The sequence below is a fragment of the Nesoenas mayeri genome, assembly GCF_963082525.1.
Source record: "Nesoenas mayeri genome assembly, chromosome: 2".
NCBI classification, from domain to species: domain Eukaryota; kingdom Metazoa; phylum Chordata; class Aves; order Columbiformes; family Columbidae; genus Nesoenas; species Nesoenas mayeri.
The window spans coordinates 111,889,463-111,914,887 of NC_137543.1; the positions used below are offsets into that span (position 1 = coordinate 111,889,463).

The 25,425-nt window shown below is 37.1% G+C and overlaps 1 protein-coding gene across 4 annotated transcripts in view; it reads right to left on the minus strand.

Moving 5' to 3' along the window:
* UBP1 (upstream binding protein 1) overlaps window positions 1–25,425 on the minus strand; it is a 40,697-nt gene that overhangs the window by 7,914 nt on the left and 7,358 nt on the right. For 2 of the 4 annotated variants that reach the window (XR_013921738.1, XM_080338764.1), the window contains exons 2-11: window positions 22,726–22,877; window positions 16,218–16,294; window positions 13,539–13,644; window positions 12,822–12,928; window positions 10,960–11,112; window positions 10,695–10,805; window positions 10,061–10,168; window positions 2,832–2,935; window positions 1,936–1,990; window positions 1,666–1,759 (exon numbers count right to left, since the gene is read on the minus strand). Coding sequence is in view for 3 of the 4 variants with exons in the window: in XM_080338764.1 (XP_080194890.1) it covers window positions 1,666–1,759; window positions 1,936–1,990; window positions 2,832–2,935; window positions 10,061–10,168; window positions 10,695–10,805; window positions 10,960–11,112; window positions 12,822–12,928; window positions 13,539–13,644; window positions 16,218–16,294; window positions 22,726–22,877 (1,067 nt within the window). In the remaining variant the exon portion in view is untranslated. The remainder of the gene's footprint in view (window positions 1–1,665; window positions 1,760–1,935; window positions 1,991–2,831; window positions 2,936–10,060; window positions 10,169–10,694; window positions 10,806–10,959; window positions 11,113–12,821; window positions 12,929–13,538; window positions 13,645–16,217; window positions 16,295–22,725; window positions 22,878–25,425) is intronic. The other 2 variants (XM_080338765.1, XM_080338766.1) reach the window with 2 other exon arrangements.

The window sequence follows — 25,425 nt, forward strand, 5'->3', positions numbered from 1 at the left end:
ATTGACTAGAAAATGTTGCGCTTTTCCTTTAGGCCCACGGTATTTAAAATAAAATCATCAAGTCACTGATCAGCTAAGGAGCCTTGATGTGTCAGTCTGGATGTGCTGGTAGATGCTGGTGGTTTCAGGGCAGCGCTGCACACTGATGTACAACAGGCTGCCTTACTACAAGGTGTACTGAGCCACCCTGAGGAGGGAAACCCAGGATAGCACCAATTTATTACTGAGATAACTAGTGGTGACACGTGGGTCTTAAACATCATATATGTGGTTTGTTTTCTCTCACAGAAGTCATGTTCTTATGTGCCAAAAGCTGCAGGTTTTCCAGAGGCCTCACCACTACCTCAAGGTCTGGTCAGTTTTTATTTGGAGAAGTCATATTGCCTGTGCATAGGAAAAGATCGTGGATCCCTATAGGATCTCAAAACTTTACTTATTTTTATTGTATTACTGTAGTATTATTGGCAGTAGCTTACAAAATCTTATTTATTGCTGCCTATATTGATGTCACCAGAACTATACCTAAAAAATTTTCCATGATTCCATATGGTTTGCTGAGGAAGTTACTGCAAAATATTGGCTCATTCACCAGTGAGACTGCAGAACTTAACTTCTCAGGGTTGGATGACACTTTCACAGCTTGTTCAGAAAGGCTAAATGTGAGCTTATTTCTCAGAACCTGTATTATCCTAGCAGAAAACAGTATGAATTTTAGGTAGAAAACATACGGCATATGCGAACAGAATTAACTAGCTGGAGAAAAGACATGCCACGTTAGAGAATCTGTACTTGGGGCTGCTGTCCTTACTAGACGGAGTCAGAGAAACACAATCGACGTGTGAGCTCGGTCTGAGAGCAGGAATCTTCAAATTATCCGCACCACATTTTACCAAGGAACAGGTGGAATGTTACTTATGGTGTGTACTGTGTCATCCCACCCTTTGCACAATGACATGAAAGATTAAAGAAGCAAACAGCAAAACACAGCCCCACAGGGCGCATTTGTTGCCATTTCTCCCTTCAGTACATAGAGTGGAAACTGCACTGCTGCACATTTAAGAAAGAACAATCAGATAGTCTGTTAAACTGAAAAAAATTAAGACAAAAATACAAATAAGTACGTGAATCCTCCTGTTAAATGGCATTGAAGCAAAGTTCAATACAAAAAATAACTTGCCATTTCTGTGAATGACTATTCACAGCTTCAGAGTTTGAGAAGACAAAAGTTTCCTATACTACAATTAAATTTAACTCCAGAGAAAAGATCTAACATGCGGTGGATGTCAGCAATTTCTTGCACTTTCTTCAGGATCATCGCATACTGGCTGCCATTAGGAAACAGCACGGCACAATAGACGGCCTGCTGGTCTGACTTACCAAATTCTTTTTTCTCAAAAGACTTATCAAGGTTAAAAAGATTTTGTGAACTATCACGGGAAAAAAACAAACAAACCAACCAACCAACCTTAGATTAACTTATGGGTCTGAGGGTGAATTCGTGCACAATGCAACTAGAAAAAAATGCCTTCCAATGCAAACTGAACACTTAATATACAAGTTAGTAAATGATAATAAATATTGAAGCCATATTGTTTTTAGAGAACTATTTTCCCCACACAAAACTTGCTCACTAACACAAAAACTCTAAATAAAATTAAACAATACCTGAGAAATTTGAAAAAAGCCTTGTATAGGTAGAGAACCTATGCTTCAGCAACCATTGCTGAGTTTCCTGGATTGTGGCTGAAGGATGAAGCTGCTGTAAGAAACAAGATTGGATATAATTTGGATATTAAAAAAAAAACAATAAACAAAAAACAGAACACCTCAAACCATTAAAAAACTTCCTCAGTTAAACATTTCCCCAGTACCTATTAATATCAAGGTACATATGAATCAAATGTTCTGACAGAAATATACAAAGCAAACACTCACATCTCCAGACCCTTGAGAGGTTCCATCTCCTTGATGATTTGGGGAGGAAGAATTGCTACAGATTCAAAACAAACAAACAAAAAAGGTATTAATAGAATTTGATTAAGCAAAATATTAAAGCATTGCTGAAAAATAACTTGAAATTCCCCAAACAATAAATATCACTGTTGAAAGACAAGTTAAACACTGCATAGAGTGAAACTTAAGCTAAACCCATGAAAAAGATAATCAAAGTTCTATTTGCAAGTTGTCTGGTTCCTATTCTGTGTATTCTTTATCAACTGGAGAAGCAGCTTTCCCAACACTCACAGGAGCTTACACAGACACCTGTCTTAAATGGTAACTGAGGGAGAGGTAGTAAAATACAAAGCAGACAAAACAGAAGTTTATAGACCAGACAATACCACTGTAAATCATTCCCTGATCAGCCAAGTTTGATTACAGTAGTTTAAATAATGCCTCAGTACAAAGTGTGTTTACCACTACAGTTTCTGTTGAAAAGCTTGTAAAGATTATTGGTGAGTTTTTTCCTTGCAAATTATATTAACTGTGTATGAGGGGGAACAAAGACTGTTCTTCCAAAAAAGCTAAAGAGTTTCCATAAACAAGCACTAAATGAGAACAGTTAAAAGAGAAACTATTTGCTATATGACAAAAGACAAGAAGAAGAGTTTCCAACAGTGTACAGTAAAAAGGAAAAATGCTGAAGTGGAAGTAATTACATTATAGATGCATCACATAATGCAAGTGTCAAGCTCTAAAATAAAAATATAGGTCAAAACAATCTCTCGTTCCCCAGTGGAACTTGAAAACAGTTGGGTTTACTCAGAAAGCGCTTCTAAATAAGCCTGATTTTAAAATGTTATCTTTAATTAGTTTACAGAAAAGAAACCTACCTGTCTGGGACACTGTAGGTATTATGCTGAGCAGAGGTAAAAGTTGGAGCAGGAGTAGGACTGTTGTTTACAAATGTTGTAGGAGTATCAGGCCATGGTGAACACTGAAGATAAAAAATTAAAACTTAAGTTTCTCTTGACAATACAATTTTTACTCTGATGCACAACTCTTTAATTTAAAGCAACACTTTTTTCCAGAGAATTTTGATATGTAATTCCAAATAAAGGTTCCCTCCATCCCACACATTACATGCAGATATTCCAGGTTAAAAATCAGTTTTGTTTTATCTTGTTCTTTCAGGAAGAATTCTATTTATACTATCTTCAGTTAATAAAGTGAAGGTATTAGTGGTTGAGCTAGAGAAGACCTCTAGAGATCACTCAGTTTAAACCAAACCTACCAACCCACCCCAATCCACCTGCCGAAAAAACTACTTTCATCCTAAAAGGGCTGTTTCAACAGCAGGTCTCATGACTTGACAATAGCTGTTCAGCAATACTAAGTAAAACTATGAAGCTAGATTTCATCTTGTGGATAAACTAAATATATCTGCCCTGACAACAATGAAACACAAATGTCGTGTTCAGTAGAAATTGTGTGAATTGATTTCTTTTACTAATTTACTGGAGGACTATAATGATGCTTACATGTACTGTTTTCTCTAAACCGCTTGCTAAACTGGAATTTTTATTCAAAACTTTTAAGTCATCACAAGCATATTATGAGCCAGCTGTCCAATTCAGTCAATCTTTTTTGGATATTTTTTAAACCACCATGATAGAAGCCCTTCAAAATGAGACTTGCTTTTAGTATTTCCAATACCATTGAAAATTCAGTATTAAAACCAAAACAAAACCCACAAAAAAACCACACAAACAGATTTTGGTATATTCAAAGACAAATAGGCAGGATTAAAACAAGCAAGTTGCCCAAGATAAAGTAAGCTAAGACTATGCCCGTTAAACAACAAAGATTTATGAAATACTTATCACACATCAGCTAAACACCCTGTAAGGGCATTCTGAGTTCTATCATAGCCTTGCAGAGGAGGAAGAGGGAGGAGAACAAGTATGACCTAATATTAATGGAACACGTTTCAACAAATTTGTCTTGAAAGACCCTTTCACTATCTGGTGGAAACAGTAAATGAGCGCAATATCAGTTTCAATCTACTGTAAAACAGTTAACAACATTTCTGTGCTGGACTTCAGTCCTCACCCATCACAGTAAGACTGCAAGTTCCACAGCATGGCGCGTACAATTTAAAAAAAACTACTCTTGCATGCGCACAGCTTGAAAATAAAGAAATTTTTCATGTGTCCAAGACCTGGTTCAAATCAGCATTTCTGCCAGCAACTGTGTACACAGGCTTTGATTACATACTCTAAGCCACCCTTTAGATGACAGCCAGTGCCATCCGCACCAAGCACACTCTGATATGACCTTCTAATGTTACCCACTCTTCTTCCTACTCTGTATATTCCCATCTGTTGTTTCTCTTCTGAAGGTCATTTTAACGTTAATCTCAAAGATGTTATATTACAATAGGTAAGTTAAAATGGGCCTTCATTCGCCAATTATGTGGTCCCCAAAGCCATAATTTTAAAATAAAAGGCCAACATAAATAATGTTAGCTTTGTTATTCTGAAATATTTGGGAAGTGCAATTCATTTCCTTTCATTTTATGACACTCTCTCCCTAAATTTTAATGCAAGATGTTCATCTGGACACACAGATGCAACCTGTACACCTTTAGCCACTATTCTGTTCGACTTAAATTTGAATTCAGGGGCAGGAAAGAATGCACTGGTGGCAGAGAACAGCTTCTGAACCATTGCAGAGGCATGTGCTGCAGTTAAAGTTTTTGTCCTTCAAACCCAGCTGAAGTTGTTCAGAACAAAACTCTTGAGTTTAAACACAGGAATACACACATTTGAAATACTTAGAAAAAGACAATTCCAACCCAAACAAGCCCTTCTTGTCCTGTAGACACACTTTAATGCCTTGTGTCTGCTTACTAACTATCCACTGAGACTGAATCAGTTGGTTACTATGAAAAAAAACAGTAGTGATTGTAATTACATTCATAATACTGCTGCTGCAACATGCCCATCGGTTCAGTTCTCTTTCTGTCTTATAGGTTGTGGAGTGGAAAATTAATATTTGACCATTGAGGTGGTTCAAGGAAGGTTCAAGGAACAAGAAAATGTAGCATTTATTCTTCAAGCATCTTCAAGCAATTAACCCAAGCTTTCAGAATCACTCACATGCACAACTGTCCCACACTTCACAAACCCATCAAGTTCAGAAAGGATCAGACAAAAGTCCTGGGCACCAGATCCATGACAAAGTTACAAGGGTGGCAGATCACAAGAAGTGGCATCGGCAATTGCCACCGTCAGGGGCAGCACATTGGACTTTACAGAGTCGGAGACTGATCAATCAGGATATTTCTTATATTCTTAATATATTCTTAAGTGCAAAATTGAGTTAAGCAAAGGACATTCAGCAAGCTAATGATACTAATACTGAAGTCTTTGGCCACTGGACAAACTTAAGAAAAAATGTCAGTCTGTCATGAGGAAGGAACCGACTCTGTAAAACACCATCACAGAACAGAAAAGAGATTGGAGTTGTATCTTTACCTGTACCATGAACAATGAATACATACTGGTGAATCTCCAAAGATGATGTTTTTGAGGTCTCATGACTAACTGCCCTCTACTACTAGTACGCTGATTCCATGCTTCTGATAGAACTGTATTCAGGAAACTGTGCCTTAATTTCCAAACATTGATTAATTCTTGAGACAGAGAAAACTTTTGGTTTCGGAGACACGAGGAAGAAATTTTTTACAATGAGGGTGGTGAAACGCTGGCACAGGTTGCCCAGAGAGGTGGTAGATGCCCCATACTTGGACACATTCAAGGCCAGGCTGGACGGGGCTCTGAGCAACCTGATCTAGCTGAAGATGTCCCTGCTCATTGCAGGGGGTTGGACTAGATGACCTTGGAAGGTCCCTTCCAACCCAAACTATTCTATTATCCTGGCTTTAACATCCTTCTGTGTAGGACACGAATGAGGTTATAAAATGTTGACCAATGGTTTTATTGAGTTAAAAATGAAGAGAGAAAAATCTTTCTGACTTTTTAGATTCAGTATATGTAGCATTTAAATTCAGGACATTCCTAACTTCTGGAGAATTGCAAAAATCTCAAATTATTCTATGCCACTGCTTAATGTGATTTCCCTCCCTACTTCCAGTCTACCTGAATCTGCCCAAATTCATGCCTTACAAGAGAGCAAAACTAAACTTTGGCAAAGAACTCCATACTATATACAAATACCAAATCAACACAAAACTGAAAAGGTTGTTCTCCAAATTAGATGACTTAAACTTGTGCACACAGCATCACCTTCAGAGAAGAAGGCAGCAATTTTATTACGCACAGTACAAAGCCTTTGCAATGAACCTATAAAATACTGCGCTCTTGCTCCAAAAGACCACAGTTGTTGTTGGCAAAAACAAAAAACTTCCGCTCATCTAGACTTAATTATTATGAATGCAGAAGTAAATAAGTTATTCCCAAAACGTGAAGTCACCCACATTACATATCCTGTATGCTACTGATACTGCTATAAAGTATAGATAGAAGCAGGGAGAAATAAATTGGAAAAAAACTATATGCTTATGTTACTAAATTAGTTTTGCTCCAGCTCCACTTCTGACTCCCACAGCCTCCAGAAGGTTTCATATTCTAAATTTAAGTCATTTACAGAAAATATTTATCTTCTGCACCAATCTTTCACATCCCAAACTCTCTTTCCCAATTTATTTCAAGATCTATAACTGGAAGTCTTCTGACTTGCCCTATAATCAGCTCTATCTGTGTAAAAAAGACCATTTGATCAAGTTTAATTAAATTGTAGCCTTATATAGTCTAACTTGTAACATATATACTAAGATAAAAATCAACCAAGATACTGCACACAGAAAAAAGTGCAAAGACTCAATTATCACAACACAAATTTTCCTATTTTCTAATTCAAAGCAGGGAAAATAATCTGGTGGGGTTTTTTTTCCTCTTGTTCCTTAGATAAGCTCTAGCTTCTATATATTTGGAAAAGAGGAAAAAATAAAGTGCCTCTTTCATGAAATGGCCCCTGGATGAAGGTCACCGATACATAAACATCCACTCTGAGGTTCAGAAGGCAGGTGTTAGGTAGGTAGCCTTTTATCTCTACAGAAAAAAAATAATAAAAATAAAAATCAATGCTCCATAGCACAAGAGAGAGTCTTAACAAGTAGCTTAACTATGCATCTGTCTGTCTGGAAAACACTGAGATAAATACTGCAGAAACTGTAGTGAATTCACCGAGTTTTGAAAGATCAAATTAATAAGAAGGAGCAATGGAGAAGCATATCTAGATGGCATTCTTATGAAAATGAATGAGAAGGAAAAGATGGGTGATAGTAATCGGAAAAAAATCTCTGGCTCTTAAGAAAGGATAGGAGAAGAGCAGAGCAGAATGACCGTTCAGAAAGGAATCTTCACCAAGCTCTTTGTATTCTATTGGAATTCCATATGAATTAAATTGGAAAGAAAATATATTAGGTTCAATGTTTCCTGAAGGAAGCACAGTAAGAAACCAATCTGTTCAAATCAGATTGTGGCTGAACTGAAAGAGTTCATATAGGAAGGAAAAAAAAAAAAAAAAAAAAAAAAGAAACAAAATACAAAATGAGATGCAAATAGCAAAGAAGAAAAAAGACAGCCTATATAATAGGTTTGGTGGAGGAGGAAGATAACAATACCCAGCTTTAAAAAGGAAAAGAACTATAGATTGGATCAACCTACATTTCTGGAATTCAAGAAAAGATAACAAAAAACTACTTCTGGGAATGTAGAAGCAGCATTTGCTAAGGAACAGCCAACACTCTCAACTTCATCAAGAAAAACACACTCCAAACAATCCTGTTCTCTTCTGTAATGGAGCCACAGTTCCTAGGACATGAAAAGTGCAAGATCCATCATACATAAAGAATAATATGTCAAACAGCATCAATTCTCATACTTAAAAGTAGGTCTTTAGTTTTTGTGCCTAAGCCCCTCTGTGACAGCTGCACTGCACATATGGTACATTTGATCTGCACAGATGAGGCAAGTCTGATAATGGCCAAACCTTCTGATGGCTACGTTTGGGAAGATGAATTCGCAGGGACAGAACTGCTCTAACTAGAAATATGCATCATTCCCCTGTCCGTATTTACAAGGCTCAGAACAACAAGCCTGTCTGGTGACAAGAAGAAAAGGCTGATGAGTTGGGCCTTCAAGCTGTAGATCAGACATTCCCTTTCTAGATCAAGCAAACGAGTTGTACTTAATGAGTATATAGCCATTACCAAGGTTTCACTACTAACACAGCAAAAATAGTGTTTCATGTTATTTTTTTATGGCCTCGGTGATTTCTAATAATTTTGCTAATGATAAAAATCATTGTCACGATGGAACAGGTTATAATCCAGAGATTATACCAAGTTACAGAGGCTGAAGGCATTTCATCCCACAGGAATAAAATTCAAAATGGTTTCAACAAGCTGCTCAAATGATCTCAAGATAGAATTGTATTAAGGGCAAATGCAAAACAGGAATAGTCAGCTGACAATTAAGAGAACTGGAAAGCTGTACATAGCTGTTATTCCAAAACAGTCTGTGCGTCATCCTTCATCCCAAACGAGAAGCGAAGAAATGAACACACGCACAGTCCTGTTTGCCTCCTTTGGGAAAGGCACTGCAAGTCCAGTACTACCTGTCCCACATCAATTTTTCTTCACTACAAGGAAGGTAATGCTCCCATTCATAGCTTAGTGTTTCAAGAGATTGTTAAGCTAAAAACAGGTTAGATAACTTCCAGGTATCATTTGGCTAGAGTTTGTCCTAATCTGGACAAGGGCTTTGTCATCTATTTTTAAAATACCTTTTTCTATTATTCTTCCCATAAACAATAATCATTCAATGAAGTACTTATAACAAGAGAAAGAAAAGAGAGCACGGCGTTTAAAAAAAAAGTAGAAATCCCTCAAAGGACCAGCTTCAAAAGATGCTTCAGTCATGCTTTATAAGTGGAAGTCCTGTTTTCTCCTGTCTATACATCCCTTCCCAAGACATTTAAAACAATTACAATAATGTCTGCATTGCCAAAGAATGCTAAAGGTGCCTCTTAAAAGAAAGAAAAAAACCAGAAACTAGGAACAGCAGAAGGTAAATTTAGACAGCTCGGTGCTTATAATAGTGTCAGGGGGCAAAAAAAATCCACCGAAGAGTCCATCTTTCTTAATATTGCTTGTTCCCTCCCACCCAGCTACGTTGTTTATAAACAAGAGGCAAACACTGAGAAGTATTTTATAACATAAACCTTATACATCACTTTCGCAGATCGTAATACAAACTAAACACTGAGGGACAAAGACAGCACTGCTGGGAAAGAGCTGTCAGTACAAAGAATGTTCAAAGAATGGTCAAATAACTGTCTTCCACAGTCACATTATTAATTGACATTTAAACTTGCCAAATGGAAGATGCAGGATTGCTTGTCACTGAAAAATGTAAGGTCTCAATATTTACCTTACAGCACAGCATTTAAGAAATCTAAAATGCTAACCCTTGACAAGAAGAGTACACAGGATATACGTTGGATTTATTTTGGGAGGCACATACAGGGTTAGTGTACACGTCATGAATATCTGCTGACTCTTCTGTACTGCATTAAACCTGCTTGGAGCACAATATGCGGACGGCTAAAGGAAAAATCAGTAACTAATGATCAACCATCTGCAACGCTACATGGTGTTTTAAAAATACTGATGCACATGGAAACTTATATTGAATGTCAGTACAAATGTGGAATAAAACACTAAATTTCACTCTTCTTACTTCCACTAGTTACATACATATAGGAAAGCAAAATGCTATTTCATTCAAAGTGGCATAAACGGAAAGCTCTTGACTTTTAAAAGTTACACAGTCCCTCTGCAACAGTTTAAGTGTTAGATTTAGGAAGGATTCCTTTGCTGAGAACAAACATGGAGTAATTGGTATACATAAAAGTGAATAAAATTATGACACAGCAATGAAAATATTTTTACTTTATATAATGGAAGTTTCTCCTATATCTAACACTGCACAAGGTATCTTGCACAATGAAAAGGTAAGCAGAAGTCCCTTACACTGCCTCGCTTTGCCAGAGAATCACCGTAGTCTGCTGGCAAAGTCCGCTTGCTGGACTTTTTCTGCTCATGTTCAACTGCATCTTCAATTATAGGCTCAAGCCTCATCTGGACAAACACCAAAGATTTGGATCAATTTTTTTTCATCATACAGTGAGGAAAGATCTAAAAGCCTTTTAAAAACTTCTGATATATTTAGAAAACCGCGTAGAACTCACTGATGTTTAAATAAAAAGAAAATGCAAAAACTTTCTGGGGCTCTGGCCTTAAATTCTGTAATCTCAAAAAAATACCCTTTGAAGCTCAAATTTGTCAGATAATTAAATTCTAGATTCCCCCCTCTTATTTTTTGTACTTTTCAGCTGCAAGCTGTACCAAAAGACTTGCTCTAGGGTTCAGTACAGTCAGTCAAATAGTGTTGAATCTTAGTGTGTTTTAATACAACCATCTATTGAGTATTTAAATGAAAGTTTACTTCAAAATGTCAAAATTTAATGTCGCTGTTCACTGGACAAGTTTGTAAAATAAAAAGCTTATTTTAGATGTAGAACTAATTCTTCCCCAACCCTTCCAAGACTACATTTGTATCTATGTATCTTCTCCTCAGTAAGCACATGCAATTCTATTTTGTTACCTCTGTAAGAACTGTGGTGTCATAGGAAGGCTGATACTTTTCTTTTTCATGTGCAGTTCGCTTTTCCATCTTTTCTCTGTCTGTTTTCTGCTTCCTGTCTGCTCCTTTTGGCTAAAAACGAACAGTTACATGAACAAGAAAGCAGGTGGAAAACGGTTTTATACTTGAAATCTGATCTCAGATGTCAAGCAGTAATATAAAGGTGTCCACCCAACTTTACAACAGCTTCTGAGCAACTTTTTAAAGAGCTGTTTTCTACTGTTACCTTAAAAACTTTGATTTGACAACTGGCTGAATGCAGATGATCTGTATATTCTCCATTTTCAGTCTGCTTGAAAGTGTCAACCTGAATCCTAAAAGGAACTCCCTTCTCTCCTCCATGTTTACGAGGGGTAAATTCAGTGCTGATACAATGTACCTGGAAAAAAACAACCACCAAGCAAAAAGGACCTTCAGAAGCATTCTAGACATGAATTTCATTATGTTTTATCAACATCATATATATTTTCTAAGGATAAGTAACAAATTACCCAGCCTATCTGAGAACTAAGCTACATAACTAACATTGTGTTCCATTTCGTACCCATAAGCAAATGAAGCCAAAAATATTGTATTTGAGGTGACAGGGAAGAGGGGAAACAAGCAAGTGTGTCACCAAAATCTCTCCAAAAACAAGTCATCATTATAGATTCTTATTAAAGTAGAACTTGCTAGATCTTAAGAAAAATATATCTGGCTGACAACTGTAGCTGTCATGAATACAGCAAAAACTTTTCCAGATACTACTGTCCAATGCATTATAGCTAGAATAAACTTCAGAGTTACTTGTAATAAATATTACCAAAGCCACAGAAGGTCACTGACTGGCAGAGTTTTTCATCTCATGCAAAATCAGGGTATTTTCAAATATGCCCAACTTCCTATGAAAGTCTGCAGACTTTTGAATCACTGGCCTCAAGTGCTACATCAGAATGAAGACTGAGTTTGTAAGCCAGAAATACCCCTAAAAGATATCTAAGGAGAAGATCAGTGTAACAAAAAGTGATGATGAATCTCACTGGACAGCGCTCCAAATTGGTTTTGCTTCTTTATGGAATTTTAAGCAAGCCAAGCACCGTGGATACCTTGCACTCTCAGTGACTACAATACTACCTTTTTATTTCCTATGGTCATCAACAATAGAGAACCACAGACTGGAAAATGAAGTTTTAAGTGTCATCAGTGCTGCTATGCTGTGTTCTCTAGCCTTTAGAATAAGTGAAGTCTACTTGCATATTAAGAATCAGTTCCATTTTTGCAAAATCTATTATCACTTCTTCTAAGGAAGTACATGAGAAAAAAATGTGCAATAGTTGATCTCACACTTCTTCAAGGAGACTACATTTTAGTACTTGTATAATTCTTACTTGAAAAACATGTCTTCAATTGCATCAGATCAAAGTTAATTTACTGACAATGTGGGATTTAACCTATTTGGGCAGCCTCAGTAAGAATCTACCTCAAGCTTTATACCTTTTCTTCACAATAAAATCAGATCTGCAACAAAAGTAACCCAAAAATTCCAATGCAAAACTTAACATTCTATCTAAATAATTTCCAAAGAAAGCACGTTCAATTGTCCTGAATATCAAATGTATAAATAATAAAAATCCTACTACAAGGAAGCCTACTGATGTAGTGAAAAACATCTTTGAATGTCTGAATTAAAACTCGTTGCAGTACACTAATTTTCATTTTGTATCCTCAAGCTGGGCCTCTGCTGAAGCTCATCTCTAGGACAGCAGGTCTCTCAACCAAAAAAAACCCAGTATTAGTAGCAGTTACTTAGAGGGATATAAATTAATTCTAATACTCCATATTAGACTAAATATTTTAACCATGGCAGCTGTCTGCAAAGAGCTTTTTGAAGCCTTTTATTTAAATTGTTTTTAAAAGATGCTTTTATAAATTCCAATCCAGTTGAAAAACCTAACTGTGAACCCTTATAGACCTAACAGTTGCTATGAACCTGGTATTTAATGTCTTTCTCACAAACAAGAAACCAAGAACCTTCATGGTGCAAATATACTACTGTTTGTGACCTGAACGGCAACAAACACAAACATCCAGTCAAGTAAAGTTTCAAACCTGAATAAAAGCAGATGTACATTTTGTTGGATCCCACAAAAATTCAACTGCATTGAGCTGGCTTGGATTTGTCTTGATATCAATGACTCCAACAGACATTGGAATATCTACATTAAAATAAGTAATACATATTTTAAAATAATCATATTCCAAGAAAACACTAGAAATAAATTTAATATAAAGTGACCATCAGCAAACACAGGTAGAGTGAAAAAAGGTGGGCTTTGGTGGCTTGACCATAAGCCCATAAACAGTTTCTTAGGACTGATCTGAGGAAATGTAGTAGACTCAACATACAAAGTGCTCAATGTTTGGGGGTGTTTTTTGATTCCCCTAGGCCACCAAACCCTCCCACCTGGGCTTAGGCAACAAAAAATACAAAACTACGCAAAATAAAGAAACCGTGTTGGTGTCATTTCCACAATCTACTAGAGGAAGTTACTTTTGCCTGTGTTCTCCTAATTACTGTAACATTTAGTAATCGAAATTAGAAAGATTACTAAATGTATAAGCTTCAGAGTTGCCATTTTACTTCTGTAACACTTTAAGTTTTATAAAGGAATGCGAAAGTGTTAAGAATATACATATTCAAAATATACACTATGACAAAGCAGCACATAGAAAACTGGTCTTTTTTCACCAGCCCTAGTGTAAATGTGACCATGGTCAATTTAAATTTGGATTTCGTACAGTGGCAACATAGAGAAACAATTATACCTAAGTCGAGAAGTCTGTCCCCAGGGCGGTTCCACTTCCAACCTTCCAGCTGCTGGTGCTCTGTATACTGCAACCTTCTGTCATGGAACACAACTCTTATAATACTCTAACAAAGAAGAAAACAAGCATCTGATGAGCCATAAAGTTACTATATGTTTAGAACAGCTTAAAGCACTAGAACATTCCACAATAGCTACAGTGCTGATACGAACGTATTTACAGTGAAAAAATTGGTAACCATCAGTATCCCAATATATTCCAGAACATAGAAATAGAACTGAACAGCAGGAGATATTTGAAAATGTGGTAAAAATACAAAAGAGAATGACATCTGATTGCATATTCTAAAGGTCAGCATGAATTGCCTGCAGTGAACTGAGCAACACTGACAGCATAGTATCGACACTGTGCAGGCAACACAAACTTATTCAAGAAAACAAACACAGGAGACTTCATTTATTCTAAAAAGCAGTGAATACGGTTTGACCACTGTTTTTTCATCAGGAATTTTGTGAATTTTTGTAGACAACTTTAAGAAACAAAACAGAAAAATATATTCCTAATGTTTATAAATATATTTACAACAAATCTATTATTTTAACTAATAGTTAGAATAAAAAACATCCAAACTACTCCAACTCTTCTAGCTGAAATATTAATCTAAAAATACTACAGTATGATTAACTTTATTCAGCTAGGAGCAATTAGCCAACAATGCCTACTTATGTGACCAGTTCTGCTACAACTGTGCTCTTAGTCATCTTAAATAATGGTATCCGTTCTGCCGCATGAACGCACATACAAAGTTATACAGACAGGAAGAACAACTGCAGACATGACTTGCTACTGAACAAACAAAACAGACAAAATTTTTAAAGGCTCACTTTTTCCCATTAGTTTACAGTCTTACTTGTATTAACAGTGGATAAAAGCATTCAAAAAAACCCTCAAGAACTTTCAAATGAAGTGCCTTCTCCAGATACAATGCATTTCCTCGGTTTTATTTCGAAACCGGAAAGCACATGTGCATGCATGCGCAAATATACGGCTGCTTTTTCATTGCAAACTTGCAAGTTTGGAAGTATCTGCAGCCACCTCCACCACCAGGAAACATTTTCTTTGTTGAAGTACTGGGATTCCAGCATTTAAGTGCCCAGAACAGAAAATTTGTTGATGCATGTCTTACTATGATAAAATTTACTGGTTTAAAACTTTTACGCTGCTTTCATCTATTCTACCTATGAAATGGCTCACCATCAACATAGGAACTTATAAAAATACAGCAGAGAGATTCTGCGAAGTTACAAGGAAACAGCACTGAAGCGGGCAAAATAGTCAACATGCTGATTACAGAAAGCGAACATGACAGATTGTAAAAGGTTTAATTACAGAACTCACAAGTCAGTTTTATATTTGTGCTTAACACTTCCTGAAATCCCACAGACAAATAAGTACAAGTCACAGGAATATACAAAAGCCAGCCAAAGTTCACAAATTATACAGTCCCAAGTTGACAGGTGAAGAATCAGACTCCCACAGGCACAATGTTCTGATGTACTTATCAGTACCACTGTCAAAGTGACTTTAACTGAATTATTTTTCCCTCTTCCCCAATGCATGAATGAGATTTTTTGGAAAATTTAGTAAAACTGCCTGAAGCTTATAAGAAAAGCCCACCTTCCCACCTTAAATACCACAAATTGGGCATTTTTCAGTCTACCTCATTCTTATACTTCATGAAATAGTTCAGATTCACAGTACCTTCTGCTAACATTAAAGCATAAGGAGACAAATCTGGAATTAGGAACAGGAGCTCAGGTATGGAACAAACTGCTCAAGAAGCAGCAAAATTAAAGATGGGTTTTGCTATAGACATGTTTCCTATGTGCCAGTATTCCACCGCTGCAGAAAACATAGGTTGGCTCAATGTGTCCTCCATAACACCTATTAAGAAATATGCTCATAATACCTCCACTGCTTTCTAAATGACCCCTCTAGCTTCCTTATGCATCTCCTAATTACTTAAAATGGAAAATGAAATGGCTCAGAAGATGCTGGATACAAATCCATAGACAACTAAGTATCTTCAGCTTTATATAAAATAATTCAGTCTTCACACAAGGACTCTATGCACTGCCTATTCATATTCTTCATATTCATATTAAAAATATCACTGGTCAACAGCCATTCTGAACGTGTATCTAGCGACAACAGAAAAAAAATTCATAAAATATGCAGTCTCTGGATTGGATTTCTCTCATCTAACTTTAGATATCTAAATTTGAGATCATTGCTACCACAGCTTCCTTTTACTCAGCAGAAAGACACCCGCACTTTTAGTGGAGATTCATCTCATCTTAAAATAGATCAGACTGCAGGCCACATAAAGGGTACATAAAAGTGATTAGCTCACTTCTAGTTATCTAAAATTACATTAAATCAACCAGCTCATTCATAAAGATGAAAATGCATATATGTATATTCTTTTAATTTGAAGTAAACCTGAAATAAAACAACAAAACTAGGCATTAGGTTCCACTGTGCATATTTTCTTTATTGGTAAGATCAGCTGGTCCACCTCCCTCTGAATTGGAGTACAACAAAAGGTTAAAAACTACTCTTTTCATGTGCAACCAGCAGAAGTTTGTTAGTAACACTATCTAGAGAACTTCAGCTCACCTTCACCAGTTTTCCATTGATCTCTGGTATGTCTCCAGCTTTCCGATTATCTAGCATCCTTATTTCATAGGACTGACCTTTAAAGAGAAAAAAAGTTTGTTATCAGTAGAAGAGTCAGAGCACAAAGCTATTTCATGTTTAATGCACCTGAATTAGCTTCTGGTTCATACACAGCAAACCAGAATCAGTACCTGCAACTTAAGTTTAAGAGATTTTTATAACAAGGTTCACTTCATAACACAGGAATTAATGAAACTAAATTCAACTTTTTGGTCCCACTTTAAAACTGCGGATACCTTCAAAATTTAAGTATTTCATTTTACATGAAATGTAAGTGCACGTTTCTCTTATTTTTTTTTTCCTGAAGAAAAACCTTTCAAAGCTGAATTTTTATTTTTGAAACTGAGAACCATAAACTGGTCTTCAGAAACAAACTCTCGCAAAATTTTTGTACTCTTCATACAACACACATACTACTCTCCCATGTTTAATTTTGCCCATGTAGCTGTTGCCTTTGTGCCATTTGTGGGCTTCATATCATTTCAGAACTAAGCCTTTACAAGACCTAGTTACTGGTAATTTCACACAGGTATGAGCAAACCTGTCTTTCCAGTGAATTTGAGGAACTGTTGTACATCAAATTAGAAAAAGCTCCAAGTAATTTATTTGAACTACGGGGATTTATTTTTTTCTTCCAAGGTGAGCAACACACATTCATTTGCAAAATCACATTTCCTTAATTAAAATACAGGACAAACTAGATTTCAAGAGATTCACTAAGATCAAGTGCAGTACATTCACATTACCTCCTGCATTACCATCCAAACTACCTTTATGCTACAGTATTTAGTACTTTTAAAAGACATTTATCAGCTTGCCACACAAGGTAAATGTTCGGCTGTCATACCCTGTGAATAAGATTTCTTCAGCTCCTTTCACTGCTTCATAGACTGATGTTACCTCCAACTATGGACTGTCTGGGCTTTTTTCTGTAACACAATTAGTACCTTTCTGTATCTACTCGACACATGTACAGGTTTTCTTTACCCCAGCAGCATTTGATCACTGCTGACAAATATGTATAAATATTAAATGAATGTAACTAGTGCAACTGAGTAAAGCAAGAGATCATTGCTCCTCTTATGTTTAACAGGAGATTTTTTTTTCCCTGTTAATGAGATTCGTTCAATTACCAGTGTTACTTTACTCACATGGAAATAAAACATGTAATTCCATCTCCATTTACAGACAGCATCACGGGGTTTTTTTGTTTAATCTAGCACTATTAATAAAACTTTTGCAAATAGATCTCTGTTCTCTTTCACAATTATTTTGAAAGGTGTGGGAAAAAGAAAGAAAAAAGAAAAGACATTCTGATTGCTTGCTCAGCAAGTATTGCTAGTCTTTTCAGGTACAAAATATCTACTGCTCCACCCTTGTCTACCAAACCAGCCATTTCATCACAGAAGTTGATCAAGTTGGTCAACTGTGACTTCCCCTTGGCTTTTTTTTTTTTAGCTAACCCCGACACTATTTAGAAATACAGGATTTTCCTGTGCTGGCACTTAAACCTCTTCAGGAGTCCCATTTTACACAGTATTTAATAGTGTTATTAGGTCCCTCTGTGAGGAACTCTGAATTCTCCATTCATATGCAGCTGTTTTAGCTACTGCAATGCATAAGATTGTCACCTGAACTACACTTTTAATTATTCTACATCTGTACATTGAATCAAATTAAATGAATACTAGATTAAATAATTCTGTAGAACTTATGCTTTCTTCAACACAGTTCAGTTCATTATCTTTCAAACTAAACCTCTGTTCTGGTATCAAACACAATGCTACAGTGAGCTAGTCTTCCCTCATTCATCAAATAGGACATATCTATGCTGACTACTCCTGATGACCTTCTTGTCCTTCATATGCTTGGAATCCGTTCCCAGGATTAGTTACTCTCGTCACCCTCCCAGGGATGGAGGTGAGGCTGACCAGTAGTTCCCTTGGTCCTCCTTTTTGAAGATCAGCACAATGTTTGCTTTCCTATAGTCCTTGGGCACCTCTTTTAGTCACAGTGGTTGCTCAAAGACTATCTAGAGTGGCTTCACAACGAGATCTGCCAACTCCCTCAGCACTCATGGTGCATCCCATCAGGACTCATTGATTTATGTATGTGCAGTTTGCTTAAGGAAACCCTGACCTGTTCCTCTTCCACCAAGGGTACATATTCCTTGCTCCAGACATTCCCCTTGATCTCTAGGGCCTGGGATTCCAGAAGACCAGTGATGCTAGTGAAGAGTGAGGTGAAGAATGCTTTCAGTACTTCAGATTTTTCCATGTCCTGTGTCACCATCGCCCATACCCTCTTGAGCAGGGACAGCACATTCTCCATAGGCTTCTTTTTGCTACTTATGTACTTACAGAAGCTCAACTTGTTATCTTTGACACTCCTCACCAGATTCAACTCTACCCATACTTCAGCTTTCCTAACTGACTGCATCTCTGCATGCTTGGACAGCGTCTCTGTATTCCTTCCAGGCTACCTGTCTCTGCTTCCACCTACTGTATGCTTACTTTTGTGTTTGAGTTTCGTCAGAAGCTCCTTGGCCCTCCATGCAGGCCTCTTAGCATTTTTGCCCAACTTTCTGCTCATTGGGAACCACTGCTCTTGACACTGGAAGAGGCAATCCTTTAATATTAACCAGCTTTCTTGGGCTGCTCTTCCCTCATGGACCTTATCCCATGGGACTCTACCAAGATCATCACTGAAGAGGGCAGTATGCTCTCCTGTAGTCCAGAGATGTGATCTTGTTTCTGCCCTCCTCCCTCTTCTCAGGATCCTGAACTCCACCATCTCATGGTCACAGCAGCCAAGGCTGCCTTTAACATTCACATCCCCAATGAGCCCTTCCTTGTTATAAGAGGTATAGTAAAGCACCTCTCCTCACTGGCTCCTCTTGCATTTGGGTCAGAAAGTTGTCATTAATGCTCTCCAGGAACTTCCCGGATTGCTCATGCCCTTCTGTGTTGTCGCTCCACCAGACATCAAGGGTAGCTTAAGTCCTCCTATGAGGACCACGGCCTGTGAATGTGAGGCTACTTCTAACTCTTTGTAGAAGGCCTCATCTGCTTGTTCTTCATAGTCAGATGGCCTATGGCAGACACCCACTACGAGGTCACCCATATTGTTCTGCTCTTTAATCCTTACCCATAAGCTCTCAGTTGGCTTATCACCCATCCCTAAGCAGAGCTCCAGACATTTCAGCTGTTCTCCCACAAAAAGGGCAGCTCCCCCTTCCTTATCTTCTTGCCCTGCTTTTCCTAAAAAGCCAGTATCCCTCTGTTGTAACACTTCACTTATGCAAGCCATCCCATCATGTCTCTGTGGGCCACCCTGCTGGCAAAAGTGTCTTTGTCCCTCTTGCTGAGGTGGATCCCATCTCTCCCAAGCAGTTCTTTGCATTCACAGAACTACAAGCCCAGCTGCACAGTGTAAACCAACTTAACAGATGCTTCCCCTTTAAAAGCAATTCCCTTCCGTTACCACTTTCACTATTTGATATACATCTAGTTGAGCAGCAGCCAACTCAAAACACTGTCCTACAACTCTGATATGCATTCTCAACGGACTCATTTAGCAGATTTTACAGTTAGTAAGAACCCTGCAAACCCCTGAACAACCAACCATCATCCCTCCAAGACCTGAACATCTTGAATCAGCTTCAGCTGGAAACCTAATCAGTTTAAATATTCCATTAGCTCATAGAATATCTCAAGTTGGAAGGGACTCATAAGGACAGAGTCCAACTCCCTGTTCCTCATAGGGCTATCTAAAACTAAACCATATAACTAAGAGCATCATCAGATGCTCCTTGAACTCTGAACAAAGCTCTTAGGTATTCCAATTAAAATACTAACAGAGGGTAAAGTCCGGGCTTGTTTAAGTATTGCCTTAGGAAATGTCTCCACAGCTTAACAGAGAGGGCAAATGTTCCCATTACTTCTGGCGTTCCCAATCCAATACACTAAGACTGCTGATGAAATTCAAGAGGGTCTTAGCTCTCTATATTCCCTACTCACAAACCTCTTGAAAATTATTTAAGGCAAGACACTGCCTGATAACAGGGCCAAACTAGAAACCAGATAACTGAAGTGACCTCTTTTTCTAGAGGACTTAATCCATCTCATTACGCAAAAAGATCTATCACTACAGCTCAGTGTTGCAAACCACAACTATTTTGAAACCTATTTTAAGCTGGCTTCAGTATGAAAGATGTCATCTCTGAAAACTATTGCAAGATTTTTAAAAATAAATAAACATAGATGGTTTGCATCAACAGCTAATAGGGCATTTTTTTAGGAGAGAGTCTTAACCTAGGCAGAAAATGTACTGTCTTTCTGTCTGAAGCACTAATACAGAAGGAAAGTTGGCCAAGTGGTTTTTTACCATATTTATTTAGAAAAAAGATATACCAATGCCTTCATTTTTCAACAGCAGGAAAAGTTGGACACTGAAAACCAGCAAAACTTCTTTCCAAAAGAAATCTTTATATTAAAAGATATTTTCAAGGAAACATGAAACAATCTGAGTCATTTCAGATGCTGCCACTTAAATGGCAAGCTCTTCTCAAGGCAGGGATAGCAAACACTTTCTTCCTTCAGTTTGTCGCCCTGTCCTGGTTGCCTAGTACACTGAGGTCGCCTTCGGGCTTCGTGTTTGGTCAGGGAGGTTGGATTCTGGCACTGAAGAAAATAAAGTATATTTCTACAGAGTAAGAAGTTTATAAAACTTAAATTTTTGACAAAGCACTCTGCTGCAAAGCACTGGTCCAGCACTCCGCTGCAATTGTACTGTTTTCTCCTGAAGAGAGCATTCAAGGTACAAAAAGTGGTACAAAATAAACCTGACTAAGCAAATGGCTGAACTATGTGACCACATGTTTCTAAGAAACTGCAAATCACTTAAAGACCTTCTATTATCCTCATTAGCAGAAGAGTCAAGTAATGTTTAAAGCATTTTTAGATAGATTGGATACTGCAAAATGAAGCACTTAGCAGCTTTATTCACACAGAAAGCTGAAAATGATGCTGTCTCATCATGACAGTATCAAATTAGATACAATCTGCTCTCACAGATTTTGAGGCCCCAGTACACAGGTATGAAATGCATCAACAAAGCTCACATAGTACCAGAAGCATTTCAACTTAGGCAAAGAGGGCATCCTATCAAGAAAACACATTGTAAAATATACAAATTCTACAACCTAATAAATCAATTAATAGCTTGCAAAGACCAAGGAAAATTCACCAATACATACTTTTATCTGTGTCCTCCAGCAAACTGCCCACTAAAGCAATACATGCTCAGATAAGCTCATGAGCTAAGAAGATCAATTGTATCAAAGCATGGTAGGATATGGAAAAGAAATTGTGAACATAATTTAAAAAAAATTGTTTGTATTTTTCACACAAACTATGCTGCAGGACTGTGTCTTCTAATTACAGTGCTACCTTTTGAGAGATGTGGTGAAGTCCACAAAGAAAAGAAAAACCACAACTAAATCTAGAAACAGTGATCGTAGAGCATTAGAGCCAGGGGAAGTGGCAGTGTACAAAGCCATTGGTATGATCCAAAACAAATGATAAATGGTTTTGAGTTCAGAATACTAGCTGATTAAACGTAGGACACCAATGTCATTTCCAGAGGTGAGGGAAGTTTTATCACATAGTAACGAAAACATTCAGGTTATATCACCCAGTAGTCAGTGCCCTCTGGAAAAGGAAAAACAAATTATCATGCAAATCAACCCCAGGCTATGAGGAAAAAGCCACAAGACTCACATGAATCATAGAACAGTTTGGGTAGGAAACGACCTTTTCATAAATATAGAGACAATAGTGAAATACAAATAAACTCCATAGGTAACTACAAAGGTAGCTGCACATGTGTATATGTTTCAAACATAATACTCTTATGGACAGGTATGTATAGCTAATTTGAGAGCCACTACAGTGTCCTCTGTTGTGCAACACTTGTGTTTAGGGATTGACATTTTAACATCTATCATAATTTTCTGAAGATGTTTGTATCTTATTCAAATATAATCCAATTAATTTACTGTTATCCATAAAGTTTAAATAGGAATGGAAAAGTTGTCTTAAACATTTTAAGCTATTACTATCCGAAGTTTGTCTCCTATTAGCTCTGTTGGCTTGATTTTACTGGAGAAGGTGGAGGACAGGGAGGCATAACACATAGAACAGGACAGAACCAAAAACAAAACAAAAAATCACATAATGCACCACACTCTAAAGAGGAAGTTATGACAGACTATGAGTCTGCAAATTGGACAAAACAAGACCACTAGTATGGTATCCAACCTCATTTTTGACATGCACTTATTTTGGATGTACCCACATATATAAAAATACGAAATACAATTTCAGTTTTCGACTTGCACCACAAGCTACATTCACTATAGTTATGCCTGCAACATACATATACCAACCTTGATTCAAGTATGTAAGAGTTTCATCATATAATTTTACTGCTGGGGATGTTGCAGCACACATAACATACTGGAAGGGTGGATGTTTGGTCTCATTTTCTTGTGGAAGGCTGGAATCTTCCTGTTTGAAGATAGGCAGTGCCAAAACATCGCTGAAAAGAATAAACAAATAAATTTGTAAGACTGTTGGCCCTGTTTTGGCTGAAGTTAAAGAAAAATGAGGTTTTTTTTGATTTAAAAAAACACAGTGTCACTCTGAGCTTATTAGTGAAACCAGTGTGAGAAGAATCCAAAACACCAAAATTTTAGGCTAGGATACATAAACAATGCTCTGGGACCTAAGCAGACAATAAATAAAGTTGTGCTGATCTTCTCAGAACTTAATCTTCAGTTTTTTACTCCATTTACTCTTAACTACACACCTGTCAACACAGGCAAACTTGTCTAATACACATGCAGCTAAGAGATATGCATTTACTTCCTTCTTCAAAATAATATATTCCCCAAAGTATAATTATATCTAACCTACTAATTTTGAATCTCAACTTTCCTTAGGCTTTAGCACACTGAATAGCACAAAAATTATTAAGCAGCAGATTCACAAAGCATAAGTTATAGAAAGTATATACCAAGATTCACTTCATTTAGAGGCATAAGACCACCAGAAAAACTCTGGAACTGGGAAGTTTCTAATCAGTAAAGAGCAATCCATGCAGTCCACAGGTCACGGTTAGAGAGATGGCTTCACCACAACCAAAACCACACCTGCTTTCTACACAAATAAATATTCTGTATTCCTTGTTTACAGTAATTCTTCATAAATAAAACTTCAAAGAGATCAGTGAGTTCTGTTCAAAGCCAGTATTCTTCTAGCACCGAATTTTTGTTCATGATTAAATTCTTATCTGCAGATCCATGAAACTTTCCTTGAAAATTAGTATCTAAACTGAAATAAGATTTCTCACACAACCTCACCTGTTGATTCAGGTTTTAATCTACATGTATGTTTTCTCTTGCACTGATCACACAGATTTAATATATTTTCGTAAAAGAATTATAAGTGTCTCATCTGTATTACACTATACTTTGTATCCTAAAATTTTTCAAGTAAAATCTTTTTTTGTTGTTCCTTGTTTCTGTGAGAGCTTGCTTTATTTAAAGAGAACTCTGTAGTTTCTCTTGAATGCCAGCTCATATCTGGAAAATTAAAAAAATGTCAGTATCATTAAAAAGTTTAAAAAGTGAAATTACAGCCAATATTTTCGTATCATGGGAAATTATAGTCTAGACTTGACCTATGTAAGTACTAGGTATGAGGAGTGCAGCTGGGGCACCCCAGTTTTTCTTTCAGAGCATGTGGTATATACAGTAAAAACCAGCCACATCATATTCCAATCAGCTGGCTACCTGGCAGAAGCTATATTGACCTGAAAGAGGAAATACTTATGAACAGTGAAAAAGTCTAAGTAGTTTGTCTATACCTTGTAGAGACCATAGACTCTCTCCCCAACAACTAGAATAAAATAAAATTTAAAAAAAAAAAAGATACCCATGCAGGTTCCTTTCCACTAGGAAGAAACCACAGGAGATGCTACAAACAGGCATGAAAAGCAGGACAAGACAGGATACTGTCCAAAAAGGCTGTACACATCTGCTGAATGCTACTGTAGCTACTTCTGATGCCAGCTCTCCAAAGCAGGGCCCAGAGGAGGCTGTATTCCATAACTAGTTATGAATAACAATAATGTGAAATACCACTTAGGAGAAGCAGGCACTCTTAAATATAGACAAAAGGAGCATTATATCCAGAGGTAGGACAGAAAACTTCATAGACTGGTGGACTGCTACTTGAGAATGACTCAGAAGAAACGACTACATGCTTGATGCCTTGATGTCAGGCGAAAGGGCAGCCCAACACGAGAGGGAGCACTGTGACAAGCCGAGAAGCATCCTCTCAAGACAGGACTTTGACACTTGGAACCCACACTCTGCACACACTTTGGCCCTTAAAACACAAAGTACTGTTTTTATGAAGAGGAACTTTAAAACAGAAAGAACAGGGAAACAATAACAATGTTTAAAACACACACATAAGAGTCGAAGTGCAACAAAGAAGACACGCATAGTATGACACCAAATAAGTGACCAATAACTCTCGACTAAGTTCTGCAGCACTTGCTTTCGCATAACACGCAAGATTAAAAAGAGAAGTATTTTTGTTTTTATGAATAAGTATCTTTCAAGCCTTCATTTTCCACCCACTATCTAAAGACAAAAATGCATCTGTTCTGGCTTAAGAACATGTGCCATGGTTAATGAACTAGTTAAATTAACAGACAAGGCACTGGAAGCCAACCGATACAAAAAGAAGGCAAATTCAGCCAGCTTTAAACCTGCTTTTGCTAATACTTCTGAAGTGGTAATGACTAACTGCCACTACGGAAGGAGGAAAGAAAAAATATATATATATCCGACTTCCCAACCCTACAATTTAGCTGTAGAACACAGCATAATGTGCATTCTTAAATGCTACCACTAAAAAAAAAAAAAAAAGACACTCCAGCAAATAGCACATGGCAAATGTAAGAATATTCATTTATTTCCCCAGATGAAAACACAGATTTTTCTTACAAATTAAAGTCTTCTGGGTACTAGTACATGTCAAAGGCAAAGAGAAACCAGTGCAATTTAAAACTTCTT